The following is a 25,326-nucleotide window of genomic DNA, read 5'->3' on the forward strand; positions in this document are numbered from 1 at the left end:
CCCTCACCAGTCATCACCACCCCGGCTCAGATGTCGGCGTTGGCGTTGGCGCGGCCATAAATCCCTGCGGAGCAGCATCTGCCTCGGTGGCCATCGCCTCCGGCTCTCCGGTGGGCGTAGGAGCAATGGCGGTGCCATCAATAATGGGCACCAGGGTAACAGCCGGGATAAACCAACTCCGGTCACAGTTCTTCCAGTGAGAATCAATACTCGTCACCTCATCCGGCATATCAATAAAGGGAACATAATCATCTCGAACCATAGTACACGAAGGATCGTACACGGGACACTGGCCGCCACCTCGATACTGGGGCCAGGGGATCACCGATTGTGTGTAGTTACCGAGAGTCTGGGGAAGGAACTCGGCGAAGTTGAACGGGAACGCGGTCCCAATGATGGGGTACCGGGCGTTGCGATGGCCACGGCGAGACGAGATGGCCGTTGGGTGGACGGAGATCATCTCGTTGTAGTGACTGGCGCCGCACTGGTGACCGTGGCGACGGTTGCTCCAACCGCGGATGGAGGTGAACGATAGATAGATACTGGGAGAGACGAGGGTGTGGTCGTCCAATATGGCGGTATTGGGGCCATCGCCTGTTGCCGTGGCGGGGATAGTCGTCCCGTTCTGAGCGCACAGGTCTCCATTAGCTGTTGTGACAGGCCAGTAGTACATCGTCGCCGTGCCAGGTAGGAAGTGACAATCTGTACAGGGATCATCCTCGGGATATTCCCGTGGAGTGTTCGGGCAGTCGTTTGGCGGTAAGGGACTCCTAGTGTCACCTGGGATGGGGGACGTGATGGATGCGTGGTACTCGCTGGAGAGGCTTTTATACGTTTGCCAGGCCGGTATGCATCCCTCTGACTGGGGTCGGCACGTTGGTGAGGCCGATGGCTCTATATAAAGCGTAGTGGTGTGGTTGCGCGGATAACTGGAGGTGCTGCACGGTCCGGTCCCAGGGTAGTACTCTGTTGCGGTTTCTCGCGGGCCGAGAGCCCGAGGGTACCCATCGCATAGGGTTGTTAGTGGTCCAGTGTGTGTATCGCTGTATATCTCTGGACCAACCCTTGACCAGCATGCGCCGGTACTGGTTGTAGATAATATAGTCACGGTAGAAGTCGCAGTTGGGCCCAGACCAAGAAGCCCCAATGACCGACCACGGTATTGTATCCATTTTGCTGCACAGATCACATCGGATGCACCGGGTCCAGTGGTCGGGCCATAGAAGTAGTCAGTGGAGGTCGGCCAGAAGATGCTCGTGTTAGAAATAATAAGCCATTGGCTGCTGGTATAGCAGGTCGATTCAGCCGAGGGAACCGATAGAGTGATCGAACCGGACGAGGGCACTGGGGAGCTGATCAGCTCGGATGGAGTAGCGCGGGGAATCACTATGCTTCCATTAGCCCAGCCATTAATGGACGCCCAAAGATGCTACCCCATACAGGGATTGCCAAACACTATCCCTAGAAAGGGAAGGAGAATGATCGCTGGAATCATATTGGTCATCCTGCTTGAAATGTGTTCATAAAACCACACGCCTGCTTCTTATATCCTGAGTTGGGCAGCTACAGTTTATATCAATTGACTTCACCTGACATCGGCACGTCTCGAACCCTTCCCCAATCTGCCCAGCATACTCTAAAATCTGACTTCAGGAACAAGACAAATCCCCTTGAGGATCTGAATTTAAAAACCTGCAGCTTACTGTAGCTACCGGTTCCATTGGCTCTAGTCCATCTGCAAGTTCGAATCATACGGTGTGATCCGAAAGGTGAGATCTGGTAGGCTGGAACGGATTGCCCCGATGCAAGCAATCAATCATGAAGTGGAGACCGAATCCAGCCGATCGCTCGTATTCCATTGGACCCTAATTGCTGATATGCAAGGCAAGCCATCAAATGGAGAACACCATCTTCCACCTTCTACGGGAGCCTTTTTGAAGTACCGAAGAGACCTGATTTGCATCAGAGCGACACAGAAAGCCATAGCAGATGCTACCTTGCGACTCAATAGTAGGTGGCAATGAGGTAGGGAAGACCATCACAAGACTTTTGGCCCTGCATACACCTACGGAAATGTTACACTGCATGTAGACTTGATCAACTGGGAGGTCACCATCACTGATAGAACCTTAGTAGCCTCGTACAGAAAACCTTGCCATTACCCAAAGTGGGGTGACGTTTTGTCCACCCTTTGCATCTAGATCATTGCCTCTGCAGCGCATATACCAACGGCGGTGTTCAAGCCTGGTAGCCCACGCTTCAAGTGCCGAGGCTGTTGTGAGCGCCATGCTGGACAGTCAAACTTTAGTCACCACCTTCGATAAAAGGATTATCACTAACAACTAGTGCTCTTAAAGTTGATATGTTCACCATTATAATTCCCAATATTACCGATCTCAGGGATATATACCCCGCAAATGATCGCAGTGGTGGTACGAAAGACTAAAATTAGTCAATATTGGCGAGGATTCGCGGAGATGATCCTCATCGTGTTGTGTATGTCATGGGATGGAGACACTGAGCTTGATCTCGCTGTCTTCATCTCGATGTTTGTGTTCGCTCTTCTCCACCCACCCTTTACGCTCCTCAGCCCTGTAGATACGGAATTCGATGCCCTCAGCATGGTTACTCTGATTGTGGCGAGATCCATCATTTTTGTTTTGTTCGTTGGACTTGGGGCATGCATTGTACTTCTACACCATGGAAGAGTGCAACCTATATCTCAATCCCTGGCCACCACAGACAGCCTGTGTTAGTTCAGTTCCCTCGCAAATGTCCTTCATGCTCTCTTTGATCGGTCCTAAACACCCAGAGCTATCAGAGTGGCCCACAAGCTAATCGAGTCAGGAACCTAACTAACTGACAGCAATTGCACGACCCAGCCCTAGAGAGAGGATGCTAGATATCCCGGGGCCAATATTGAGGATTACAAGTAGCTAAGTCCACGGCTTATGCTTAAAGTATGGATAGAATGAGCCGATGCATCGCGGTCCCTTCCGAGTGCATATGAGGACGAATGGATTGATATCCATCACTACCACGTTTATGTCGGCGCTACTCTATCAATTGTCGTTGATGCATAGTATGTGCCTTCTTCGATGTGCCCGAGCGACAGTAATATATTATTTTCTGGATTAGCAGCTCCGCAAGCAGTAGAATACTGTTCCGGATATTGTCCTTGACAGTGCCCCTGCTGATATTCCGCCTCAGCTTTCCAATGCTACTAGCCCCAGCATTACTACATTACGCGAGCTTATTACCAAGGGAACTAAAGGTTTGCAGTGGCTAGTAGTAGTCATACACGAGAGCTACGCCCCCAAATCCTGTCAGCAATCAGGCCATCCCAGGGAACCACATAGTATGCCTCATTCCCACAATATCTCGGCAAGCCTGCCCAGATAGATCCTAACCAGCGCGTCTTCACCGGGCGACTACTCCGGCTCAACATGCATCGTCCCATCCCACCCGTCACCAAAGGTACGCGAGCCGCTCGTTGGGCGACAAAAACCACAGCGTTACCACTTTTACTCGTACTCGAGATATACCACCCAGCCGATCACAGTTTTAGCAGCCCCTCAGCTGAGGGCAGAGCTGCAGAAAGAATGCAGCCTAATTGTGGAGGTAACCCTCCGTCTTCAGCTGAGACAAACCCTGCCCATATATCCATCTAATATAGGGCCATACGACCGGCACCATACCTAGAATCACACAATTCATCGCAGACAAAAGAACCTGCCTAGGTGGATGAGATCTCTCAAGAGAGCCACCATACAGACAAATATATTCATCTAGGTATAAAATCACTAATAAACATTACCCTCAACAGCTAAAACGACAAAAGTCTGCTGACCAACAGAACAAAGAAAAAGCCAAGCCTAACTACCCTAGACTATTAAGACTTATTCCAAACCCTCATATCCGTGCCGCTCCGTCCCGATCCCCACAAACTATTGGCTTGGCTTGCGCCCTGTCCTTTTTTGAAAGGCTAGACCGTGCATCCTTCACTTTGGGATTTCCTTGCTGATAGGTTTGAGGCGTAAGTTCTGCATTGGTAGGATCTAGTTCTTTGTGCTTGTAGGTGTATAGGGGGCTTGGCCTGTGCAGATTAAGTGGGATGGGGGTTGTTATTTGTGTCTTTACAGGCGAGAGAATCAAGGTAAATGGAGTTGAGTTCGGGAATATGGAATAATAGTGAATAGTGAAGTGTTACACGACATGTTCGGTTTGTTTTTGAATAGTGTCATTATGGATATATTAGGTATGTATGTACGACGTAAACTTTACATCAAGAAGAGAAAAGCATCATCATCCGTCCATATTATGTCAGACTCACAAGCCAAGGACTACTGAATCAACGTAAGGGCAGACCAGGGCCCTTGCAAGCATCCGCATGAATAAAGTACCACACATGTGAGTGGAAGGCAAGCACATCAGGAAGCCCGGTGCCGGTGTTTCCGTTGAAGTTAACGTCTCCCTCGAGGACCGTGACATCCTTTTCGGTGATGGTCGAGTTATCGGGGGCGGTGATATAATACTCGGGACTGATGTGGACATAGCCCATAGTCAAGAGCGGCAGCTTGGGAACGGGATCGTCTCTGTGGGTGAAGCGGTAGTTGTTGCCCTGGTCTGTGATGAATTTGGCCAGAGCGCGATTGGCCACACGTGGTGCAGCGTAGGCGTACAGGATGGCGTCGTAGTTCTTAGTGCGCAGGTCCGCGGCGGCGAGGGAGGCGATGGCGGCGCCGAGACTGTGGCCGACAACCACGATCTTGTAGTCTCCGTGCTGGGATTTGAGCTCATCCAGGGTTTTGAGGATTCTGTCTCGGACAACCTTCCAGGCGGTCCAGAAACCCAGCTCGGCCTTGCAGCCTTCGCACAGGCCAGGGTCGGTCAGGGGGAAGGTCGCGTCAGTGATCCAGTTGCGGACGGAGTAGGAGCCACGGAAGGCGACGACGATGGCCTTGTTGGTGTTGTCTACGGCGACGAAGCCGGCAGTGTCGGTGATGGTATCACTGGGGCTGTTAGCGAAGGGTGACGGTAGTGGAGAGGAAGATGACATACTCAGAGAAACTGAGCTTGATTGAGGTGTCTGCCGACTCTACATCCGGGCAGTTACCCACGGCGCAGTTGGGCTTGTAGCCGTCAGGGGCGACATAGTTGTTTTGGCAGTAGGTGGCCGCGGCGTATTGCACCCAGAACTTGAAGTCGTCGAGTTGGGTAGTAGGGATATCTAAACCATGAGCTTTTGCACGGACCATGGATCACAGAGTGGACTCAGTACCTCTGACATCAATTGCCGTCGGGAAAGAGTAACCCAACAGGGTCAAGGAGGAGAGAACCGTCGCGACGCCGGAGAGGAAACGCATCTTGGCCGGGTATGCTGCGCAATAACGGCTGGATGGAGAGAGACGATGCGATTGCGAGTCTGAGCCAAACGAACCGCGGGACATGCGGCCATTAAATAGCCCCCATTCGCTCTATCTGCTTCCACAAATTCCATATCTCAGATCCGAGAATCGGGTTCTGATTGTACGGTTCGGCTGAAAATGAGTGTGACATGGTGTGCGGGATCTCAGTAGTGTATCCCTTGAGATTCTTGGCCCGATCAAGCTGAACTGGTCCATTGAATGTTACCTTTCCACGGAGGATCCACTGTTGGAGCTGAGAACTCCCACAGACTCAGCCTCGGTATGTTGGGAAAGAATGTTGATCCAACCAGCGCAGCCTTTGCTGGAAAGCTTATCCGCTCTGATGAGTGCGAACCTTGACTGACATGCCATTGAATACAGTTCCTCTGAATCCAGTGTTGAATAGACTCAACACACATAAGCATAAACAGTAAAACTTTTCCAACAGAAACCGTGTACCTGATGATCCAAACAGTGGGAAATCACATGTACCACATGGCCCGAAGGCTACCATGGATTTCTCATGCAGGGTTCGCCCCACAATGCGCCCTAAATCGAAGCTTTTTGCGCTGAAGATCTCGCTCGGTGACGCCGGTTCCTACTCCATTTTCACTACTCAAAGGAATTCTGCCAGTTATTCAACGCCTATACAAGACGTCAACAAGAAACGTTCATTGGCTTTGAAGCTATTCAAAATCAATATCTTACATAGTGATTTTCTGCAGTGATTACTGTCTGATAGCGGGGACTGTTTCTCACTCTGAACCCCAATGTATCCTAAAAAGGCAAGCGGTGACGGACCTCATCCCCCGAACGCTGACCCACTCACGTGGGCCCTACCACGTAACAAGAGTACTTTGTTAAACAACCTCCTCGCCAATGGAATACTTGCCCGCTGTCGATCTCTGCTTTCTTCGTCTCATTTCTGGGGACTTCCTTGAGTTCTGATTATTCTTCACCGGAAAAGGATTTGATTTCAGCCCATTATTTGTCCTTGTGACCAACTTCGGCTTTCTTTCCCTAATTCCTACAGGAGCAAACTATTCAGCCGACGGAGGGATTTTGATTTAAAATGGAGCAAGAAAAAACAAACCATGAAATCCTCGCGAATGGGCTGAATCCAATCATACGCTATTATTGTTTTCCAGAATTGCGCGAATGCCCTCGCTCTACGCCCGTTTAACCCCCACAGCTGGCGCCAACCGGCTCTTCTGACGTAGACGAGGGCCGAATACGAGGAAAAGCACCGGAATCGGAATCATCAACACGGCGATACACCCGAGTAAGGTACCTGCCCATTGAATGCCCAAGTTATTGAACATCTGTCGCGTGAACAGTGGGAAACAGGCTCCCACCATGGATCGCATCATCGTGTTGGCGGCGAACGCCGAGGCCGCACTAAAAGGAAAGACAAAAAAAAAACACACATTAGTATGAGAACAACACAACTCCACCCCGAACGACGCGGAACCCTACAAATTGAGATACGAATCAAGCAGGTAATTGAACCCCTGCATGAAGATGGAGGTAATGCCAAATCCAACCATCACGCCGGCCGCCGTGGGAACCATCCAATGGATCGACGGGTTCCAACCGGTCCAACCGAACCTATCGCAAGCCGTCAACACCAGTGCACGACCTGTGAAATCGCATGATCGCGTCGAGAAGAAAAAGGGGGGTGACTTACCAGAACAATCCTCCGGCAAAAGCAATACCACCCACGATACAAGGGGGGAGCCGCCATTCAGGTACGGGCACGTTGTCATTGGCCTCCAGTTTCCTAGAATACGATTTCTGCAGTGAGAGAACTAAAGTACACCCTGATATTTGCCCAATAATCAACCCGATAAACGGCAGTCCGCTCACACCACCAGTCATGCCATAGGTGCCTTGAAAAACGATCGGGTACGCTGACAGCAGCGCGTAGGCCAGTCCATAGATGAAAGCCATGTACAGCGTCAAGAGGAAGGCAATGGGCTCGGTGAATAAGATCAGGAATGGCCGCGCTAGGTTCTTGGTTACCAGTTCCCGGAAATCGATCTCCTGTTCGTCTTGTCGTGCGTGGATGCCCCAGTTTCTGGTTTGACGGCGCAGGATGGCCGCCTTTTGGACCAGAATGGTGGGCGCGTATGTCTCTTGTGCGAAGAGCGCCATCAGGGTCAAACTGAAGAACCCGACTATAGACGGCACATAAAATGTCCATCGCCAACCCAAATAACTCTCTGCGGTGAACCCGCCTATGAATGGCGCGGTGAAGGGCCCGGTGAACACCGACATCGTGTAAACGGCAATCGCGATCCCTCGATGATGGTTGTTAAAGAGATCCGACAGACTTGCCGGGACGAGAGCGATGACACTCGCCGCGCAGAATCCCGAGAAGAATCGTGCCAACATAATGGTCTGCGTGTCTTTCGCCGTAGCGCAGGCGATCGTGAAGATATCAAACCCGAACATGCCGATCAACAGCGGCCATCGTCGTCCAACCAGCTCAGAGGCCGGGGCCCAGATCGTCGGACCAGCGGAGAATCCCAACACATATAGCGTTGTACCCAGCGCCGCAACCTCTTTGCTGAACCCGAACTCCTTCATCACTCCCTCCGAGGCCGTTGCAAAGATAGCACTCACATATGCTGTGACGAGCGCACAGAACGTCAAGAGCGACCCTATAAGAACCCTGCGGCTGAGTCAGTGCTAGTGACCTAGCCACGGGGCGATCAGAATGGCGTACCGTCTTTTCATCGGCCAGTTCTGGGGATGCATAGGGTCGTCCGACCCTTCGAACTCAACCACGTATTCATCCGCGTCCGGTAGACCTGGTGGATATTCTTTTCTCGCGCCCATGGGAAGCCATTGATCCCGAGGAATGCGACTGCGGTTTGATCCAACCGTCAGTTGCTGCTGTAGCCGATACGTATTGATACGCTCGAGCTCGACATTGTCATGATTGGCACTGGGACGACGCTGAGACTCGAGGTCGCCAGCTCCGGGCGGGCATAGATACCCGCCCAACGTAGAGCTGACCGTCTCCTTCGAGGCTTTCTCCACAAGGCCGTGATCCATGATCCCAATTCCTGCGACGCCGAAACCGTGGGTCGCATGCGCTCCGAGTAGTCTACGAGGATAGAACCGTAGCGGAAGGGATTTATCTAGGACAAATAACGAACAGGTGGTCTAGTCCACGTGCATGGTCGCAGAGTTGGGGTTCTAATATACCAATCCGGCAAGTGCCAGCAGCCATGGGGGTTTACCCTGCTTAACATATAAATTTAAGAACTCGCTGGGCGAGATTTTCCCGCCAGCAAATCAGCACTCCCGGACCGTGATCCAACGTGGACATAATTCCGCGTTAAGCACGACTTTTCGGGACTAAGCAAACCTGGTGGACACTGTCCATCCCGAAGCTGGGTCCGTTCAGCCGGTTAGTTGGCCTTCTTTTGGGGGAGGGGGGCGCTATGTGGACCCCGGCATCGAATCTGCTCTGGACGTAGGATCTTGATATATGTACGGGATGCACACGCATTGCCGCATAAATCGGTCATTTTCTAGAGCCCTTCAGGTATTTGCACCAATCCTCACGAAGGTGTGATTTCTTGTTCAACAACGGTGCCCATCTTGTTCTGTTCACTTGTTCTCTCCAGCCCGCCATATCTTTGCCGATCAGCCCTTCACGGGCCGGGAATGGGTCCGGCTCTTGGCACTTGGTTCCGTAGGCTTATCTCGGTTGACGGAGATTCGTAAGAGAGACTACATGGACTGTTGAGTTTTTACTCTGCCGATATTGGCAATGATCAGATCCATTTTAGCCTAGAAAACAAGCCAAAAAAAAAGAGGGGAAAGGCAAAATATAGGCAAAAAGTCCTTGATCTTAGAAACGGGAATTCTATCTAAATTGAACCGAACCGCTGGCAGGTATCGCGCACTCGGTCCGAAGCCCTAACCCATCCCCAAGAACCGAACCTCCTCATATGAACAGTCATAGAAAACAGGCCAGTATCCCAAAAACACATCGCATGAGCCAAGAATGACAACGGGATTGAATCCGTGGTGGATTTGGCCCAGAACTGTGCCTGACGCAAGTGACCCACAAAATTGTTTTCTGCTTGGCTCTTTCCTGTGGCCCCCATCGATAACGAATGACAACAGCGCTCGGATAACTATAGATTGCACCATCAATCACACCTCTAAGAGGCATCGCTTGCCCTTCGGCGACATCAGGAAGAACAGCATCTGTTCCATGTCGTTGTCGTTGAAATCAAACTTGCTAGATAGCCGTGCATTGGGGAAGTAGCGGAAGAAGTAACCGGTGGCCAGTCGCAACTCGATCTTAGCGAGGTGTAGTCCAATACAGTCTGCGTGTTCGGTGATGTCAATATAGTGCTTACAAGAGCGGAAGAGCAACAGAATAACTTACTGCGAGATCCAGCCCCGAACGGCATGAACGCATCTTTCATTTCCTTCGTAGGCGAGGCCCACCGGGATGGTTCGAATCTAGGATGTAATTAGCAATGCTCAGTATATTAACTTGGTTGCGTATCTTACCTCTCCGGGTTCGGAAAAGCGATCGGGTCGCGATGCAAACTGTACAGTTGTGTACCGACAGTGGAGCCCCCGGGGAGCCAGTAGCCTCCCAGTGTTGTTCCCTTCGATGGCACGCTGCGAGGCAAAGCCGAAGGGACGGCAGGATAGAGACGCAGAGCCTCATTAATCACCTGGTTTAAGTAGGGCAACTGCCGCAGGTCATCGTCCGTAAAGCCATCTGGAACCTCCGCCATCTCGTCGACTAACTTCTGTCTGATCTGCGGGTCCCGGCAAGCAGCCCAGACGAGATAGGTCAGAGTGTTAGCAGTCGTATCACTGCCGGCCACGATAAAGCTTTGCGCATCGTCTCGGATTTCATTGTCAGGGAGACCCTCTTCGCCCGCGTTGTACAGTTTAGTAAAGACCGTCGGCTTCGGGTTGTCCGGGTTCTCAGCCAAGAGGCGTTTATACCGGTTGATCGATTCTGTCGCATATCCGAACACCCGGTTTCCACTTGCATTCACTTCGTTGAAGATAGGAAGGGGTAGTAATGTTGCCAGCTTGACGAGGATTGGGAAACTTGCGCGGATACCTCCAATAACCGAAACCATCTCGATATCTTTCGCATACTGGTTTTTCTGCTCTACATTAGCGAGGGTGCATCTGGGACGAAGAACGAGTCACTCACCTTTCCCTGTTCCAACATGTGGAAGGAATCCCCAAAGGTCAGCTCTCCAATGATATCTGTGGCCATGAAAAACCACCACTTATAGACGTCGGCAACCCCACGCGCCTTCATCTCTTCTTGCATCTTCTGGATAGTAAGGCGAACTCGAGATTCAATCAATGGCTCCATCGATTTGAGTGATAGTTCAGACATAGGGGACGAAAGCAGTCGACGATGGGCATTATGGAACTTCGGATCAGTGGTGGTGAATATACTCTGAGTGTCTTTCCGGTTCAAGAGAGTATACCATGGCGATTTTAAGAAACCGCTTCCGATGCGATGGATTTCGCGTGCGCCGCTAATGTCAGCAACGTCAACTTCGTCGGGACCAATTCGAACAATCGGGCATGTTTCCTCTATTAGTCGAGATTTTATAGGTTGGGGGCATACTACGAACCATATTTCTCGTGCAGGGCGTGGACATATCGCGGCCGCTGGCCGGTGACGACTTTGTACCGGAGAGGGAGGTCGGTGAACTTAGTATACCATGGACCAGGTATATAACTGAGTCGGCTTTTCTGTGATCGGTATACGACCTATGCAGTGAACTAGTTAGCGCTGCGGTGCATTGAAGTCAGCGCACGACCTACCGACAGAACGTATACTAGTACAGCGATCGATGCAATGACAGGGACGTTGTCGCGGATAAACCCAGAATCCATCTTGCTAGCTGGCACAAACCCAAGAAATAGACCCTTATCCCTAAATCAATGCAAACCATAAAACCCAAAGGTCACGGGCTGAACCTCCTGGAGCTGTAGTTTACAGGTGCTAAATAGCGTTGGCGCCAGGTTATAAGGGAGCCAGTGACGTTGTATGCAACGTCGGACTGTGACACTGGACCTATGAACCATGGGTTTTCTCCACCTTTCAGGCAGGATGTGGGCACCCGGTCCAAGATATGCCATCAACAAAGTGGTGTACCTGAAGGGACGAATGCGTGGTCTCACCAAGGGATGCCGCATGAGGAATGACATCCCTTGATCCCCACTCCGCAAACAACATGGCAAGGTCAGTTCAACAACCAATAATGGCCTGCTTACACTATGTAATCGGTCTGTGCAGAAATAGTCTCGTACTCAGCTCCTTCCGATTGCAGTGTGGGGAATATTATACCGTTATGCATCCCCGTCAGGACTTACCGCTGCCATTTTACCTACTACAAACGCAGCCATTCCTTACTACTATATATGTACGGAACATTGCCGCCACTTCGTCTCCCTCTCCTGTTAATGTATCCATAAAATTCATCGTTAAACAGGATGCTGGATAAATTATCCTGGGCTCCAGAACAGTCAGGGCTCGGTCCTTATTCCTGGTGGCGCTAGATCGGATGCAACATTATAAACCGCAAGCACACGTTGTATCCATAGCACTTTCAGTACCCACCGGCTTCCCCTGTGGGAAGCAGATCACATCAGAGTGCATATAGCTTCATACGCTTCTTGACGACGGATGAGACGAATGTCCCAAGTGTGAACAGAATTCGGGATAATTAGTCTTAATAAAGGGGGCGACTGACTCTAGCTTAGATAAAAGGGGCCGTACTAAAGGTCTTTTCGAAAGACTAGGTATAATCAAGGCGATTGCTTCTTCGCCGGGCGCTTTGTACATATTTCGCAGATATTAAACGTCAGCCACCACAGTCTATCGAAGCTGCTTTTGAGCACTTAATGAACCACAGTAAGCAAATATGTCTCCGATCGCATTCTATAGGACGTATTACCGGCATGGCAGTTAAAATAGGAAATGTTCTTCGCAGGTAGATAGCATTCCGCAAGGGGGTAGCCCGCGTCGACGAAAACGACTCGAGAGATGCTAAAGGGCCATTTGCCTGTTCTAGAATAGCATGCATCAAGCCATGTCAGAAATTAACAATGGAAACCTTTAATTCCCCATATGCAAGAGTGCAACTATGATCTTGCATGCTTAAGGGAACGAACTTCCTTCAAACCATACTAGATCTACCGCCTCGCTCTATCAATCCTACCTTACTTATGTCGATTAACCAATTTTTAGAATAGGACTATGGCAAGATAGAAGCAATCAACAGACCCATAAACTACTAGTGATATTGTAATTGGTACTGGCCAAAAACCACAACACTGCAGCTTTTTCTAGCAGGAAGAGCTCTTCTTGTCTTGATACAGGCAATCCTAACATCCTCTCATCCACCAAGGGACTCAGGGGAGAGTTACCTCAGAATTCCTTGGCATACGTTCAGGCATAGTTGTTGGGATGTGTAGTTATTAGGGTTGGAGTAATCAGTTGGGAGAAAATGATGTCACGGGGTCCATGACCTGCAACATCCCAATTTACGCTGCAGTACTCCGCATCCTGCCGCTAGCACTTATATTTGTTTATATATGCCCGTGTGAGCTTATGCGCGCAAAAATGGACCCATCCATCCCCAAGACCTTGTGGGCAGCTCAAATCACCGAAGTATATTCCATCTAGCTTCATCGAGAACCACCTCCTAATGATCATCAGTCGGATATCCAAGTGTTGCGCGGTGATTTCAACAGCTCGTTGCCATAATCCCATCCCATGAGACAGCAGGCATCATTGTTCAGCATTGTTCAGGTAGGCAAGGAAGCTGCCTCAACATGGAAGGTTGGCGATCGAGTGGGAATATTGAATTTCAAAAACGCACGCGGTAGCGGTGGGGGATGTACTGGATCTCACAAGTGATATGGCGAATTAGACCCCCCGGTTTTGTGATTGCAGAGAAGCGGGAGGCTTCAAGCACAACGGGTGTTTTGCCGAATGTACGGTTGCGACTCGGCAACGACGGTTGCATTGCCTGACACGGTTTCCTTTAAACAGGGAGCGCCGCTATCAATGTGCCGGGGTACGTCACTAAATCTTTGGCCCATTGAAGAAGGATGAGAACTAAATTTTAGGCTACCGTTTGGGGAGCAATCAACAAGGCGCGACCCTTTATTCGGCCGGCCGATACCATCGGCGTTGTTGGTATTGGGGGACTCCTTGGACAGCTGGGGTTACAGTTTGCTAAAGCTCTGGAATATCGAACTGTGGCTATTGATAAGCGAGACAGTAGTCTGCGGCTTATGAATGACAAGCCCAGCAAGCTTCGGCCGGATCTTTTGGTGAATTCAACACATGGCAATGCAAATGAGGAGATTACGAAGCAAACGGCAGGTGAGGGACTGGCTGTTGTAATTAACTGCACGACTCGATTGCGGTCAACGCCTGGACCTTAGGATTACAGTGGGTTGGTAGTGTTGCGGTGCTTTTGGGTCTACCACCAGAGCAGTGGCGATTTTGATACCCACCTATTGTCTTTCGAGAGTAGGTTCTACGAGGGAGCTATGTTGCTAGTCGAGAGGAGGTGAGGGAGATGATGGAGGCAGTGAGTGAACATGGAATTCGGTCTCAGTTAACGGTAGTGGAGAGAGATGATATCCCACGGATCCCAGAAACATATTCATCTCGAGCGTTTCGCGGGCGGCGGCTATTCGTGAGACTTCAATGTTTTGAGGAGTCACCAGGGCTCATGTTGTGCTTTGAAACGGGGGTTGCTTACCAGATATATTGGGGGGAGCGGGAGCAATATAGGAGCAATATATACAACACTCAACCCATACTACTATATCCACGAGAGATCCAATATATTTTTTACCTTTATCACACAAGCAAATCATACTCAAGAAGGAAGTAATCACAGTCATGATTATGATAAATAAAGGCATTGTCTCAAGGGGCATTGACCCAATCTATGGAGCTCAATGGCAACGTTGTAACTTTTAACACTCCATTCCAGTGACAGAAAAAGCAATAAAATCGTATTCGGGAGACTGGAGAAGGAGTGGGGAATACGGAACAAGGTGAGTTCATTTAGATCAACCAAGGACTTTAAGAACAGGAATATGGATAGAGTTCAATGTTCTTCTCGAGGGGGAAATGGGGGAAAGAAGAGAAAGAAGCCGCAGCAGTCAAATAAATGGTTTGTTTGTATTGGAAGAAGTGTGAGGGAAGTTGACCAGACCATACTGGTATTGTTACCGTCGATGCCCAACCAGTGTATTGTATTATGTTGTACTGTATGTTGTTGCGTTTGTTCTGTATCGAGACGGTAAACAATGAGGTGTTTCCTCTCCTTTTCCTTTTGTTGCTTCTTCTCTCTCCTGCTCCTTCTACCTCTCACCACATCCCCCTTCTCTCTCTCTATCCGTGTGCGTGTGTGTTTATACATTCTTGAAAACCAATATATATACCCATGCACTCGGATTGGATCCGATTCTCTCATGTCTTGAAAGAAATGTGGGGATGGGACCTGCTTCCGAACCATTCTGAGTGGATGGAATGGGTTTTGAGCCTCAGCCTCTCGTTCCGTCTATCGCAATAATCATCAGGCTGACAAGCCCGAACAACAAACAACCACACCACCAGCTGTCATTTCCCTCTTCGTTCTTCCATTTTACCCTTCCCCTAGTTGTTTCTCTTTTTTTTTTCTTCTCCCCCCTGATCGACTGGTCCGGCTGACCCTACTCGTTCGTTCGTTTCAACCTGTTCTCATCGCCGCCTTGGCAATTTCCCCACCGCGCATTTACTGCCGCTCCCCCCCAAGGGTCTTGGTCCCTGACACCAGCAGAGAGCCTCTTCCCTGGCCTCCGTCCCTCGTTTCTCCCCTCTTCTGGATCTCTCCTGGCCTCATTTCGTGCGGTTCACACGATGGCTCACTATCAAAATGGCCATCCACCATACGGCCAGTCAGGAAATTCCGCACAGCCTTCCCGCTACACCTCCGCTTCCTCCACCTCACAGAATAATCCGACCCTCCGGAGGATGCCGAGCTACAGCATAGGGGATGATGCGGGTCTCTTTGCGTCGTCTCAATCCCACAACCAACGGCCGACAGACGCAAGCGCTCGATATTCAGGGTGGGGTGGTACTGGCGACTCTCAAGGGGGTTACAGCAACGACCGACAGGAGTACGCGGACCACCCCAGATATGCACACATCCCCTCGGCCACCTCCCCCCAAATCCCTCGTAGTCGCGCTTCCTCACAGTCCAGCTATCAGTACCAGTATACCTCCATTGCCTCGCCCACCCAAACGGCGTATAACCCCCAGCAATACGCCGTCCCTTCTACGCCGTCGCAAATAAATTACAACCCCCTGGCGTACTCTGGCTCCAGCAACAGTAGCGCGACGCTGGGACATCAGCCATACAATCCAGCCGCGTACCAGACCGCCAGCGTGGCGGGATACGGTTCGGCCAGTGTGCAGCGACATCCAAGTGTCGGCTACGCGCAAGCGCCGCCGACACCACTCTCTTATGCACCACCAGCTCCCTCGCTGCCGCCGCCGCCGCCGCCGCCACCCCCACGAGGACCAGAACATCCGTATGGAAGTCGTCTGTCGTCCCAGTATAGCAGTAGTTCTCCCGGGACGTCGTATGGGTTGGCTCCAACCGCTTCTGCCTACAATCTTGCTTCCCCGTCTACGCCCAGCGCGACCTATATGTCATCGTTCGCAGGCATGGGTACGACACAGTCTCGTCCCTACTCCGGTGGATCCTACGGACCGTCCTCTCCTCGTCGATCTGAGCCCGCCATCGCGGCATCCTATGAGGACCAACCACCAGAGCCTCCCGCACATGCGTCGTCCGGCGAGGACCCGTATGCAAAACGTCTCAGCTTGACGCGTCCCGGGTCCGGGCGCTCGCTGCCAACCCCGCCGATCTATCCCCCTCAACCACCATTATCGCCGCAGAGGACCGATACCTTGACTCGACATCCGCAGGCGCGCCCGCTGCCCGGCCCGCCGGTCGATGCAGACAGCGACCCGGCCCCTCTGCCAAATGGTGGCAGTTTGCACGGCAGGCCGGAAGGGGGAGCCGGTTATGATGAACTGATGAAGGAAGTCGAGGCGGTGTTGGATGGTGGGGACCGGAATAGTTTAAGATCGTTGCGATTGGAGACGCAGAATTCTAACCATGCAGCGGATGGGACGCGGCCGTACGAGACCGCCTCAACATCGATGCGCCTCTCCCCGGATGAGAGGCATACACACACCAATGGGAATATTGCAACTGGCACAGGGCAGTATGTGAACTATGATGCCTACAGTGACGACAGTGATGCGGAGGCAGCCGCTGGACTCGCGATGTTGCAGATGGCCGATGAGGAAGACCGAGCGCGAGCCGAGCGTCTGCAGGAGCGCGCACGACGCGAGACTAATGCATCGATTATCAGTGCATATGGCAACCGCCGATCAGCCGGGCCGGGTGCGGAGATGGTGCCGTACGGTGCGAACGCCCGGGGACAGACCCAGTACGAGGAGACAGACGCATCGCCCGATGAATACGCTGATGCTGTCGACCATGGCCGACTGGTGGCTACATCCGGCTCGCTGAGGAGCTCGAACTTGTCTGCGGATGAGCGTGGGGATTACTCAGATGAGTACGATTATCCCCCGATCACCCAGGATTCCGAATATCCCTTCGAGCCGGTGCCGTCTCATGCGCGCGTCGATGCTGGTGGCACAGGTGGACTGTCCGATCCGAATGCCTACAAGCGGCGGATGAGCTTCGACTATGGGGACGAAGGGACGCTTTCTTCCGCGCACCACTCCAATCAGCCGAGCAGCGACGATTCGGACGGGGGAGAAGAGCCTGGAGACCTCTTTTTCCATCCCGGCATGCGGCCCCTACCGCCGGCGCCCGTGGAACCCGCGAACAGAGCAGATTTGATCCCGCATTTGATGCCGGCGGGGACGTACCGGCATCAGGAGCAGGGAGATTGGCAGAGTGCTACTCAGTATACACCCTCTTACTACCCTGTTTCTGCTGATTCGTACGGGCCGACCGTGCCCAGCCCCTCTCAAGTCCCACGGTCGACTTCTTTGTCGAGTCACCCGATTGGACCTCGTACTGACCCCCCTATCAGATCCAAGACCGATGCAGACCGGGCCAAGTACAAGCAACAGCACGACCTGTACCGCCAGGGATCACCGAAGGTGACGGCACCCCCACAGGCCGCGGCGGACATGACCCTGGATCTGCCCACGATTCCCGCCGGGCGCCGCAAGAAGTTCAATCCCGCCAAATTGTCCACGGAACAATTCCGCCGCTGCGTAGAACCTTGGGCTCTAAGTGCCATTCTACAATGGATCCGGGAGCTGAGCGAAGATGAAACCGATCTCAAGGAGCAGGCGATCGTCGATGCCATTGTCGCCTTGTTCACCCATAAAGTACCGACGATGAACATTGCAGATGCAGAAACCCTGGCCGCCCGTGTTGTCCAGAACATGTTGGTGGAAGAAGCCTTAGTCAAGGAGGAGGAATGGGTCAAGTTCGGCAACGGGTCTTTGTCTGGCGTTTTGTTCCAGATCACCGGCACTGGCTGTTACTCATCTAGATTACACGAGCAGGAGACGGAGGTCTTTGGACGCTGCTACTCACATCACTGTATGCGAACGTTGAAGAAAGTGAATCTACGGATGATGGAGGAACAGAAGAAGGCAGAAGACTGGGTGACCTTTTATAAGGTTCCGGTTGAGATTCGGGAGTCATATCCAAAGAAGGAGATTGAGCGCCAGAATGTCCTTCACGAGATCGTGACCACGGAGGACAATTTCATTGGGCAATTGGATATCCTGCGCGAATTGTACCGGGATCAGCTGGCGAATATGCAGCCCACCATCATCCCTCCGAAACGCATCAACAAATTCCTGAACGATGTTTTTGGTAAAGCGGATTTGGTGAAGAAGGTCAATGAGGATCATCTTCTGGCCCAGCTCAAGTATCGCCAGAAAGAACAGGGGCCATTCATCGCTGGATTCAGTGATATCTTTCGCGAATGGATCCGGAAAGCCAAGTCGGTCTACATCGACTACGCAACGACTTTTCCTCATGCCAACTATCTTGTGAGGAGTGAGGCAGAGAGGAACATCCACTTCCGGCAATTCCTCGAGCAGGCCCAGGCCCACAAACTATCAAACCGCCTGAGTTGGGATACCTATTTGAAAGCCCCGATTACGCGAATTCAACGGTATACCTTACTGCTTGCCACGGTGCATAAGAACATGGTCAAGGATAGCGAGGAAAAGGCGAATCTAGCACAAGCAATCGAGGAGATCAAACTGGTTGCTTTGGAATGTGACAACAAGGTGGGCGAAACCACCAAGAAGGTTGGTCTCATGGAACTGTCTGCCAAGCTGCAGCTCCGTCCGGAAATGAAGAGGGAGGTTGAGTTAAATCTCGAACACCTGGGGCGTGAAATTATTCACCAGGGAATCCTACAGCGGCCAGGGACCCGAACCCGTTTCTTGCAGGAAACTCATGCCATCCTCTTTGACCATTATCTGGTGTTGGCAAAGCCGGTCCCCAAGTATAAGGTATTTGACGTGTCGAAATTGCCTATTCCCATGGACCTCTTGGTTCTTGAAAGCACCAATGAAGATCCTGTAGTGAAATCCTCAGTTCGAGGTGTTGCAACTGTGAACCAGCCCCAGGCTGTTGCCACCCGTGGTGGAGATAGCAATCCAGGCAACGCTGCCGGTGCAGCGGCGGGAAAGACGATTGTCCCTGCCACAGTTCTTGAAAATTCTACGGATAACAAAATCCTATACCCGTTCAAAATCAAACATTTGGGGAAGAATGGGACATATACACTCTATGCTTCTTCTTCCCAAGCCCGACAGGATTGGTGCGAGAAGATTCTCGAGGCCAAAACAAAACATGCTGCCGCTCTGTTTGCACAGAATGCGGAGCCTTTCAGACTTCGCGTGCTAGCGGACACTGCATTCGCTTCCTCAGATTATACTCCGCCTTCCAAGAGCGTTACCATCAAAGGCACGCCTCTGGACCGTGCGATCAAAGAGGTCGAGCACCGATTTTCTGATCTCAAGAGACCCTCCCCCGTTTGTCGCTCAGGCGTTCACTCTGCCACTGTCTTCCAGCAGCCTCCTGGCCGCATGATGTGTGCCATTGGCACTGATAACGGGGTTTACATCTCTGAATACAATGATCCTCGTGGTTGGGTTCGGGTGTGTAGTTTTCTCTACTCATTGGACTGTTTGAGTCTGTTGTGCATGACATAGCTAACTTGGTTCCAGGCTATTCAAATTCCACGGGTAACCCAGATTGCCGTCTTTGAGGAATTCAACGTATTCCTTCTTATTGCCGACAAATCTTTGATTGCTTACCACTTGGACGTCGTTTGTCCGCCAAGTGGCGTGTCCACCCCGACGACAAGCGACTCAGCGCGCCGCGCGCCACAGAAACTGTCTGGAAGTCGTGAAGTCGGCTTTTTTGCTGCAGGGCACATGAAGGATCGCACGCTGGTGATGTATAAAAAGCGAGATGGACTGTCCTCGACTTTCAAGGTTTGTTCGCCTTCTTGAACCCCGCAGTCTGCGAGACTAATCTAGTGTAGATCATGGAGCCCGTCCTGCAAAAGTCATCTACGAGCAAGAGTCGTTTCTTCTCCCGCCGGTCACAAACAGAATTCTTCCGCGAATACGATGAGTTCTACATCCCAGCAGAGAGCTACAGCATCAATATGTTCCATTCTTCACTGGCCATTTCCACCCAACGTGGCATTGAAATTCTTACAATTGATAAAAAACAGACTTGGTCTGTTCCTGATTTCCGCTCTACTGCTCCAGAAGCGCAAGCCCACCTCACCAGTATTGCCGCTCGTATTAGCAACCTCCGGCCACTGGGTATGTTCCGTCTCAGTGATAGCGAGTTTTTAGTGGTATATGCCGAGTGTGCGGTTTACGTGAATAAACATGGAGATGTAAACCGCAGCGTGGTCATGGAGTTTGTCGGACGTGCTCACTCTGCTTGTCTCTATGGCAAGTTCCTAATACTGTTCAACGATGATTTTGTTGAGGTACGGAATGCTATGAATGGCCGTCTGCGACAAGTCATCCCCGGCCACGGTGTCGTTTGTCTCGATGATGGTAGCAGCATGCCCGGGTCTGGAGCCAATAGCATTCCCACCACGGCAGGTGGTACGGTGAACCTGTCTAGCGGAATGTCGAACGGCGTCGCCCTGGCGAACAATGGCCGTACCGTCAAGATCTGCATGCAACATCCGGAATATGAACGGAATCAGATTGTTCTCGAGATGATTGAGAATGAAGGACAAAAGGACTAAATATTTTGAGTTCTCTCTTAAAACTCCCTTTGTCTTCCAAGAGTATACTCAAACATATAATGTTGTGACGAAAATGTACCCTACTACCTCTGGATTATTTATCTTCTTTCCACCTTTCCCTCCCCATTCTAATTCCCCGTCATAACATATCTTCCAAAATTCTCTTCAGCTCGGGGGTGATTCAAGCATCGGTCCGCCCTGTTCGTGTTTGTCTTACTTTCATCACCCTTATTTTTTTTTTTTTTCCCATTCTCGATCTATACCCCTTTTTTGTCTTGCTTCATTTCTCACTGTTCGTTGCCATTGTTTAATAGATCCGGAGAACAGTAACTTGTACATACATAAATCCTAACCTGATTTTTGATTACCGAAAGATGTCCTACTTCCCCTTTCTCTACATCCGTTTTGTCTCGAGTGGAACTGGGGTATTCTAGTTGTATTGAAATGCTGTATACTGGTCTAACCATGTAAGTACTCGCGCATACGCTGGCAGTGCATCTCGTCCAGCCAGAGTTCCAACTGAGCAGAACGAACAAAACACATGAAAGAAACAAATCCAACGCCAGAGTCATCAGATTCAAGGGAACGCTGAAGATCGATAGTACATACATACATTGACCATACTTCCCAAACAAGGAAGAACAGGCTATCTGGATGAGAGATACACTCGCATTGACAAGACAAGGAAAAACTCCACAATCTGATCAAATAGGATATGGTGAGATGTATGTAAATGCAGGGAGAAAAGCCACATCGTGCCAAGAGAACAAGAGAAAGAGGAACCAACATCTTCCAGAGCCCAGACATACCTCATAACTCAAATTCAACCTTGCTGACGACGTGATCATCATTATGGGGATTGGATATCCGCTGGAACGAGCTCTGTCCCTGGTGGTGACTGCTTCCTTCAGCTGTGCTGTGCTGGTTCTCGTCCTTGCCTTCCAGGAGGGATGCCTCATCTTTCCGGTGTATGCTGACCACCTCTGCACCTTCCAGGAGGTCTCGGTCTGTTTCGCGAACGCTGCGACGTTCTGGGTCTGCACCGTAAGCGCCGGCACCCCAGCTGGAAATGCCGCCGACGATTGCGGGTGGGGCGGAAGAACTACTGCGAGGATCGTAGTCCTCCTCGTCTTCCTCTTCGTCGTCTTCTTGGGGACGGCTGAGGGCGTTGCGTTCCAGTTCGCGTTGTGCTTCGTCCATCCGCTTCTTGACCTCTGCCGCCATCCGAATACCGTCGGAGACGATATTGTCCAGGACCCCACGCAGGCCCTTGCCTGGAGGAACGATGCCGCCAGATGCACCTGCAACGGTTGCACCGGAAGCAGCGCTAAGATGGGGTTTGGGCACATTGATGTTGGAGAAGGTGGTGAGGTTAGATGAGAGAGATGAGAGTTTGGCTGCGGGGTGAGATTGATCGGAAAGGTGGAATGACTGAGGGAAGAAAGTATCAAAGAATTGTTCTAGTAGTTCGTCGGCCAATATGACCATGCGGAATGTGGGAAGGGTGATGTGTAGAGGGTTGTTGGGATCGAGGGCTGGATTTGCAGACTCTGATGTGCCCCGGTTGTGCTTGTGCTGGGCATCATCATCTTGTTTCTTCGAAGCTGATGGCTCAGGTTTTCTTTCGTCGCCAACATCAATCAAGTCTTCTTCTTCTTCATCATCATCATCATCACCAATAGCAAATGCGTCGAGCTTTTCGGTGGCTTCTGCCGTATCCGTATCCTTTCGTTCTTCCGTAGGTCTGCCCTCGGGATTACTGGGGTCAGCGTACTCAAAGCAGCGCCGGATGAACGAGCTGACGCTCCCCAGAAATCTCTCATCCGTACTCAGCTTTTCCTGCTCGAAGCGATCGCGTTCGCCAATCTCCTCCAGAGGTTGACTGGGGGTAATTGCGCCGTCAAAACCTCGTCGGGAGAGGAAAAGCAGAGCTTCCGACATTCTCAGAATTCCTTCTCGATCGACGGTGCCATTCCCGTTATCATCATAAAGGTCGAAAAAGTATTGAATATTGTTCATGATGTCACGAGGCCCTTTAAGGCGCGCAAGTCCATTGACCACATTCTGCAAGCTGAGCCCTTCAGATGGCTCTGTGGCCCACTTCTGGAAGAGTCGCCGCATAAACTCGTGGTCTGCTGGTTCTGATTTATTATTCCACGCCAGAGACTTTCCAAATCCTCTAAAGCTGTGGGAATTCTGCTCAACAGTTGACTCTTTCCGCGAAGACCCCGGAGTGTCTCCTACAGCCCACTTTGCCGTAGCGGCGAGGAAGTCGCGGAAGGCATCGTAATCCATGTGAGTCGGGCTAGGCCCAAGACCAACACGGCCAACTTCTCGGTCGACTGGTGGCCCCAGAATGGAAGTCCGCTCGATTCTCTTCTTCTCTTGTCGTTTTTTCTCTTCATCTAGAAGCCTCTGCCTCTGCTGATGTTCATACAGAACCTCGTAGAAACGGTCATAGATCATCCCCAGATCATCCATGCTGAGCTTTTTGCTGTCCGGACCTAGGTTCCGAATTGACGTGCGCTTGGCGAAACTCTCGATATTCTCCAAAACCGCATCTTTATGCTTCTCACGCTGCTCCGTGATTGACTGGTGGGTAATCCCCGAGAACTCCTTGAAGGCGACAACCATAAGCTCTTGAAAGCGAGTAATGGCTCTCAGTTTCGGGTTCTCCGACCTGGGGTGGGCTGATTCGTCCAGGCGGGAGAAGTACGACTTGAGAACAGAGATAAAAGACCCGTCGTCCTGTATGTCCAGAAGCTCCTCGCCATTGATGCGTAGGATGGCCAAGCCAACTTGGAATAGAACCTTGGGACCTTCCAGGAAGAATACATCCAACACCCGGAAAGCAAATACTAGAGGCATTGAGTTGATATAGAGAGAAAGAAACCATGGGAGAGATACAACGGAAAGCTGGACATCAGATTTAGTGAGATGATCCCAGAGGACGGGCATCGTTTTTTCGACAAGGGACTCAAAGACCTTCTGGTCGAGTAATGTCCCATACATAGTGGTTGAGTAGTATCCCGGCAATAGACGATCGCATAAAACGGAGAGGAGGAAAAAGGCTTGCGCCTCCGACATGTATCTAGAAGAAGTTAGCGAGGATCTAATGTAGCGAGGGAAAGGGGGAGGTATACATTAACAACGCCGCGACGACAATGTTCATAGCTTGACAGTATCCGATCTCCGCATTCGTCCAGCTGTAGGCTGTCAGGACTCTACGAAGTCGTCCAATCCCTTCTTCGCTTTGAAACCCGGCATACTCGGGTAAGCTTCGATTCAGGTCTTTTTCAATCTCATCGATGGCCAAAGACTCTCTGCCGGAGAATTTGGAAAGAGTCTCGGTATATAGGTTTGGCGACCTCAGGCGGAGATATAGAGACCCTGAAGCCAACTCCCAGATTTCACCACGGAGGCGATTCGGCAGTCCAACGCGAATCAGCTTATGGTATGTAGGTTGCCGAATAAGAGTCGCGTTGCGGCCATTCTCTACAAATGATTTTAACATACGGTCTGCATGGGAGCGAAGGCGGGCCTAGGATATCATACCTCTGAAATATTCCCCCCACAATCGCATTTTACTTCTGTCCCGGAGCTTGCGCGCATCTCCCGGATAGCGGAAAATCATGCCCAGACCGGCATCTGGCGGCTGGCGCACCTCCGCATTATCGCCATCTTGACCCTTAGACTTGGCTCCAGACAGCAAATACTCCGAATAACAATCATTTACGACTACCCGCAAATTCTCGATTTCTTTCATGCATTCCCGTAATCCCTTCTTCAGCCCATCGCAGAATCGTTCACAGGCCTGCCTGCTCCCAATCAGCTGAATCGTAAACCGCTGAGGAATAAAGCCGGGGGTCTGCTGCTTGCCCAAAGCACCATTCCACGTCGTGAGAGCAAGCGAGAAGACGTGACTCAAGCTATTCAATCGTTCCACTCGCCGGATGCAACACAATGGGACGGTAAACCCATTCCCAAAGGGGCCAGTTCCATTGGTTTGGCCGGCCCAATAAGTTGAGGCACTGTGGGTTGCAGAAGGGGCAAAGCTAGTAGGTTGAGTTGTAAAACATATAAATCGCTCACTCAAATGAAGTCGGCCGGCATAACGGTTCCCGGCACGATCAACGGAGGATGCGGAAGATGAGGTATGTGTGATGGGGAGAACGAGCTCCGCAGTTATCTCTTGCAGGGGATTCTGGGAATCTGGAAGACGAAATTGCTGGCGAAACAGGGAGGCTTTCGAAGGGTTGCGATCGGAGGAAGTTAGCGTGGGGAGTGTGAAGTTGGCCGGGTCGATTAGTGACTGGGCTTTTTGAACGAAAGAGGACGTCCACTGCATCATGGTGTATTATCAGGCTCGCGGAACCTCCAGAGAGACGGGAGAAACGAGGGATGTCTCTCAGTTGCCTGAGCGGAGGATATTGTAAGGCTGAAGCTAAGGCCCTTAGGCGGAAGCGGCAGTTGACGGCGATCAAGCTCGGGCAATCAGTAGCGATAAACAGATGCCCTTGGGAGTGAGAGGAGTGATAGG

The 25,326-nt window shown here is 51.2% G+C and overlaps 8 protein-coding genes across 8 annotated transcripts; 3 read left to right on the forward strand and 5 right to left on the reverse strand.

The window, feature by feature from the left end:
• Positions 1 to 13: 13 nt before the first annotated feature.
• BDW43DRAFT_298549 (uncharacterized protein) lies at positions 14 to 1,495 on the reverse strand (the record flags this gene model as incomplete). Its single annotated transcript, XM_032044573.1, has 2 exons — positions 14 to 1,386; positions 1,441 to 1,495. 2 exons carry the CDS (start codon positions 1,493 to 1,495, stop codon positions 14 to 16), a joined length of 1,428 nt encoding a protein of 475 aa, XP_031902801.1.
• A 918-nt stretch (positions 1,496 to 2,413) lies between these two features.
• On the forward strand, positions 2,414 to 4,221 carry BDW43DRAFT_268717 (uncharacterized protein). Its single transcript, XM_032041147.1, has one exon. The coding sequence runs from the start codon at positions 2,418 to 2,420 to the stop codon at positions 2,754 to 2,756; it is 339 nt and encodes a 112-aa protein (XP_031902802.1). The 5' UTR covers positions 2,414 to 2,417; the 3' UTR covers positions 2,757 to 4,221.
• Positions 4,222 to 4,351: 130 nt separating this feature from the next.
• On the reverse strand, positions 4,352 to 8,630 carry BDW43DRAFT_317904 (Alpha/Beta hydrolase protein; the record flags this gene model as incomplete). The annotated part of the gene is made up of 6 exons (XM_032048611.1): positions 8,137 to 8,630; positions 7,096 to 8,082; positions 6,885 to 7,016; positions 5,764 to 5,768; positions 5,062 to 5,230; positions 4,352 to 5,012 (listed from the first exon to the last, which is right to left on the reverse strand). The coding sequence occupies exons 1-6, from the start codon at positions 8,466 to 8,468 to the stop codon at positions 4,352 to 4,354; spliced, it is 2,286 nt and encodes a 761-aa protein (XP_031902803.1). The 5' UTR covers positions 8,469 to 8,630.
• A 951-nt stretch (positions 8,631 to 9,581) lies between these two features.
• On the reverse strand, positions 9,582 to 11,315 carry BDW43DRAFT_308777 (cytochrome P450; the record flags this gene model as incomplete). Its single annotated transcript, XM_032046568.1, has 6 exons — positions 9,582 to 9,757; positions 9,820 to 9,896; positions 9,948 to 10,564; positions 10,615 to 10,951; positions 11,044 to 11,189; positions 11,244 to 11,315. The coding sequence occupies 6 exons, from the start codon at positions 11,313 to 11,315 to the stop codon at positions 9,582 to 9,584; spliced, it is 1,425 nt and encodes a 474-aa protein (XP_031902804.1).
• Positions 11,316 to 13,047: 1,732 nt separating this feature from the next.
• On the forward strand, positions 13,048 to 14,440 carry BDW43DRAFT_298553 (uncharacterized protein; the record flags this gene model as incomplete). Its single annotated transcript, XM_032044574.1, has 7 exons — positions 13,048 to 13,095; positions 13,144 to 13,181; positions 13,227 to 13,340; positions 13,383 to 13,464; positions 13,557 to 13,832; positions 13,970 to 14,134; positions 14,363 to 14,440. 7 exons carry the CDS (start codon positions 13,048 to 13,050, stop codon positions 14,438 to 14,440), a joined length of 801 nt encoding a protein of 266 aa, XP_031902805.1.
• Positions 14,441 to 15,348: 908 nt separating this feature from the next.
• BDW43DRAFT_308778 (putative Rho guanyl nucleotide exchange factor) lies at positions 15,349 to 20,786 on the forward strand (the record flags this gene model as incomplete). Its single annotated transcript, XM_032046569.1, has 3 exons — positions 15,349 to 19,668; positions 19,738 to 20,007; positions 20,058 to 20,786. The coding sequence occupies 3 exons, from the start codon at positions 15,349 to 15,351 to the stop codon at positions 20,784 to 20,786; spliced, it is 5,319 nt and encodes a 1,772-aa protein (XP_031902806.1).
• Positions 20,787 to 20,929: 143 nt separating this feature from the next.
• BDW43DRAFT_16536 (uncharacterized protein) lies at positions 20,930 to 21,496 on the reverse strand. The gene has a single exon (XM_032038658.1). It carries the CDS (start codon positions 21,395 to 21,397, stop codon positions 21,074 to 21,076), a length of 324 nt encoding a protein of 107 aa, XP_031902807.1. The 5' UTR covers positions 21,398 to 21,496; the 3' UTR covers positions 20,930 to 21,073.
• BDW43DRAFT_16535 (GTPase-activating protein) lies at positions 21,497 to 25,235 on the reverse strand. The gene is made up of 3 exons (XM_032038657.1): positions 24,342 to 25,235; positions 23,930 to 24,281; positions 21,497 to 23,877 (listed from the first exon to the last, which is right to left on the reverse strand). The coding sequence occupies exons 1-3, from the start codon at positions 25,135 to 25,137 to the stop codon at positions 21,597 to 21,599; spliced, it is 3,429 nt and encodes a 1,142-aa protein (XP_031902808.1). The 5' UTR covers positions 25,138 to 25,235; the 3' UTR covers positions 21,497 to 21,596.
• Between the last annotated feature and the right edge of the window lie 91 nt (positions 25,236 to 25,326).

Source organism: Aspergillus alliaceus (genome assembly GCF_009176365.1).
Source record: "Aspergillus alliaceus strain CBS 536.65 unplaced genomic scaffold BDW43scaffold_10, whole genome shotgun sequence".
In the NCBI taxonomy this organism is placed as follows: domain Eukaryota; kingdom Fungi; phylum Ascomycota; class Eurotiomycetes; order Eurotiales; family Aspergillaceae; genus Aspergillus; species Aspergillus alliaceus.

What these genes read in the sequence shown, in the direction of transcription:
- BDW43DRAFT_268717 (XM_032041147.1), top strand. Translation starts at nt 2,418, where the DNA reads ATGATCGCAGTGGTGGTACGAAAGACTAAAATTAGTCAATATTGGCGA.
- BDW43DRAFT_16535 (XM_032038657.1), bottom strand. Translation starts at nt 25,137, where the DNA reads ATGATGCAGTGGACGTCCTCTTTCGTTCAAAAAGCCCAGTCACTAATC. An exon ending in GTGGGGGGAATATTTCAGAG is followed by an intron (nt 24,282 to 24,341) that starts GTATGATATCCT and finishes AATCATTTGTAG; the next exon opens with AGAATGGCCGCAACGCGACT. An exon ending in GTCGTCGCGGCGTTGTTAAT is followed by an intron (nt 23,878 to 23,929) that starts GTATACCTCCCC and finishes AACTTCTTCTAG; the next exon opens with ATACATGTCGGAGGCGCAAG.
- BDW43DRAFT_16536 (XM_032038658.1), bottom strand. Translation starts at nt 21,397, where the DNA reads ATGTATGTACTATCGATCTTCAGCGTTCCCTTGAATCTGATGACTCTG.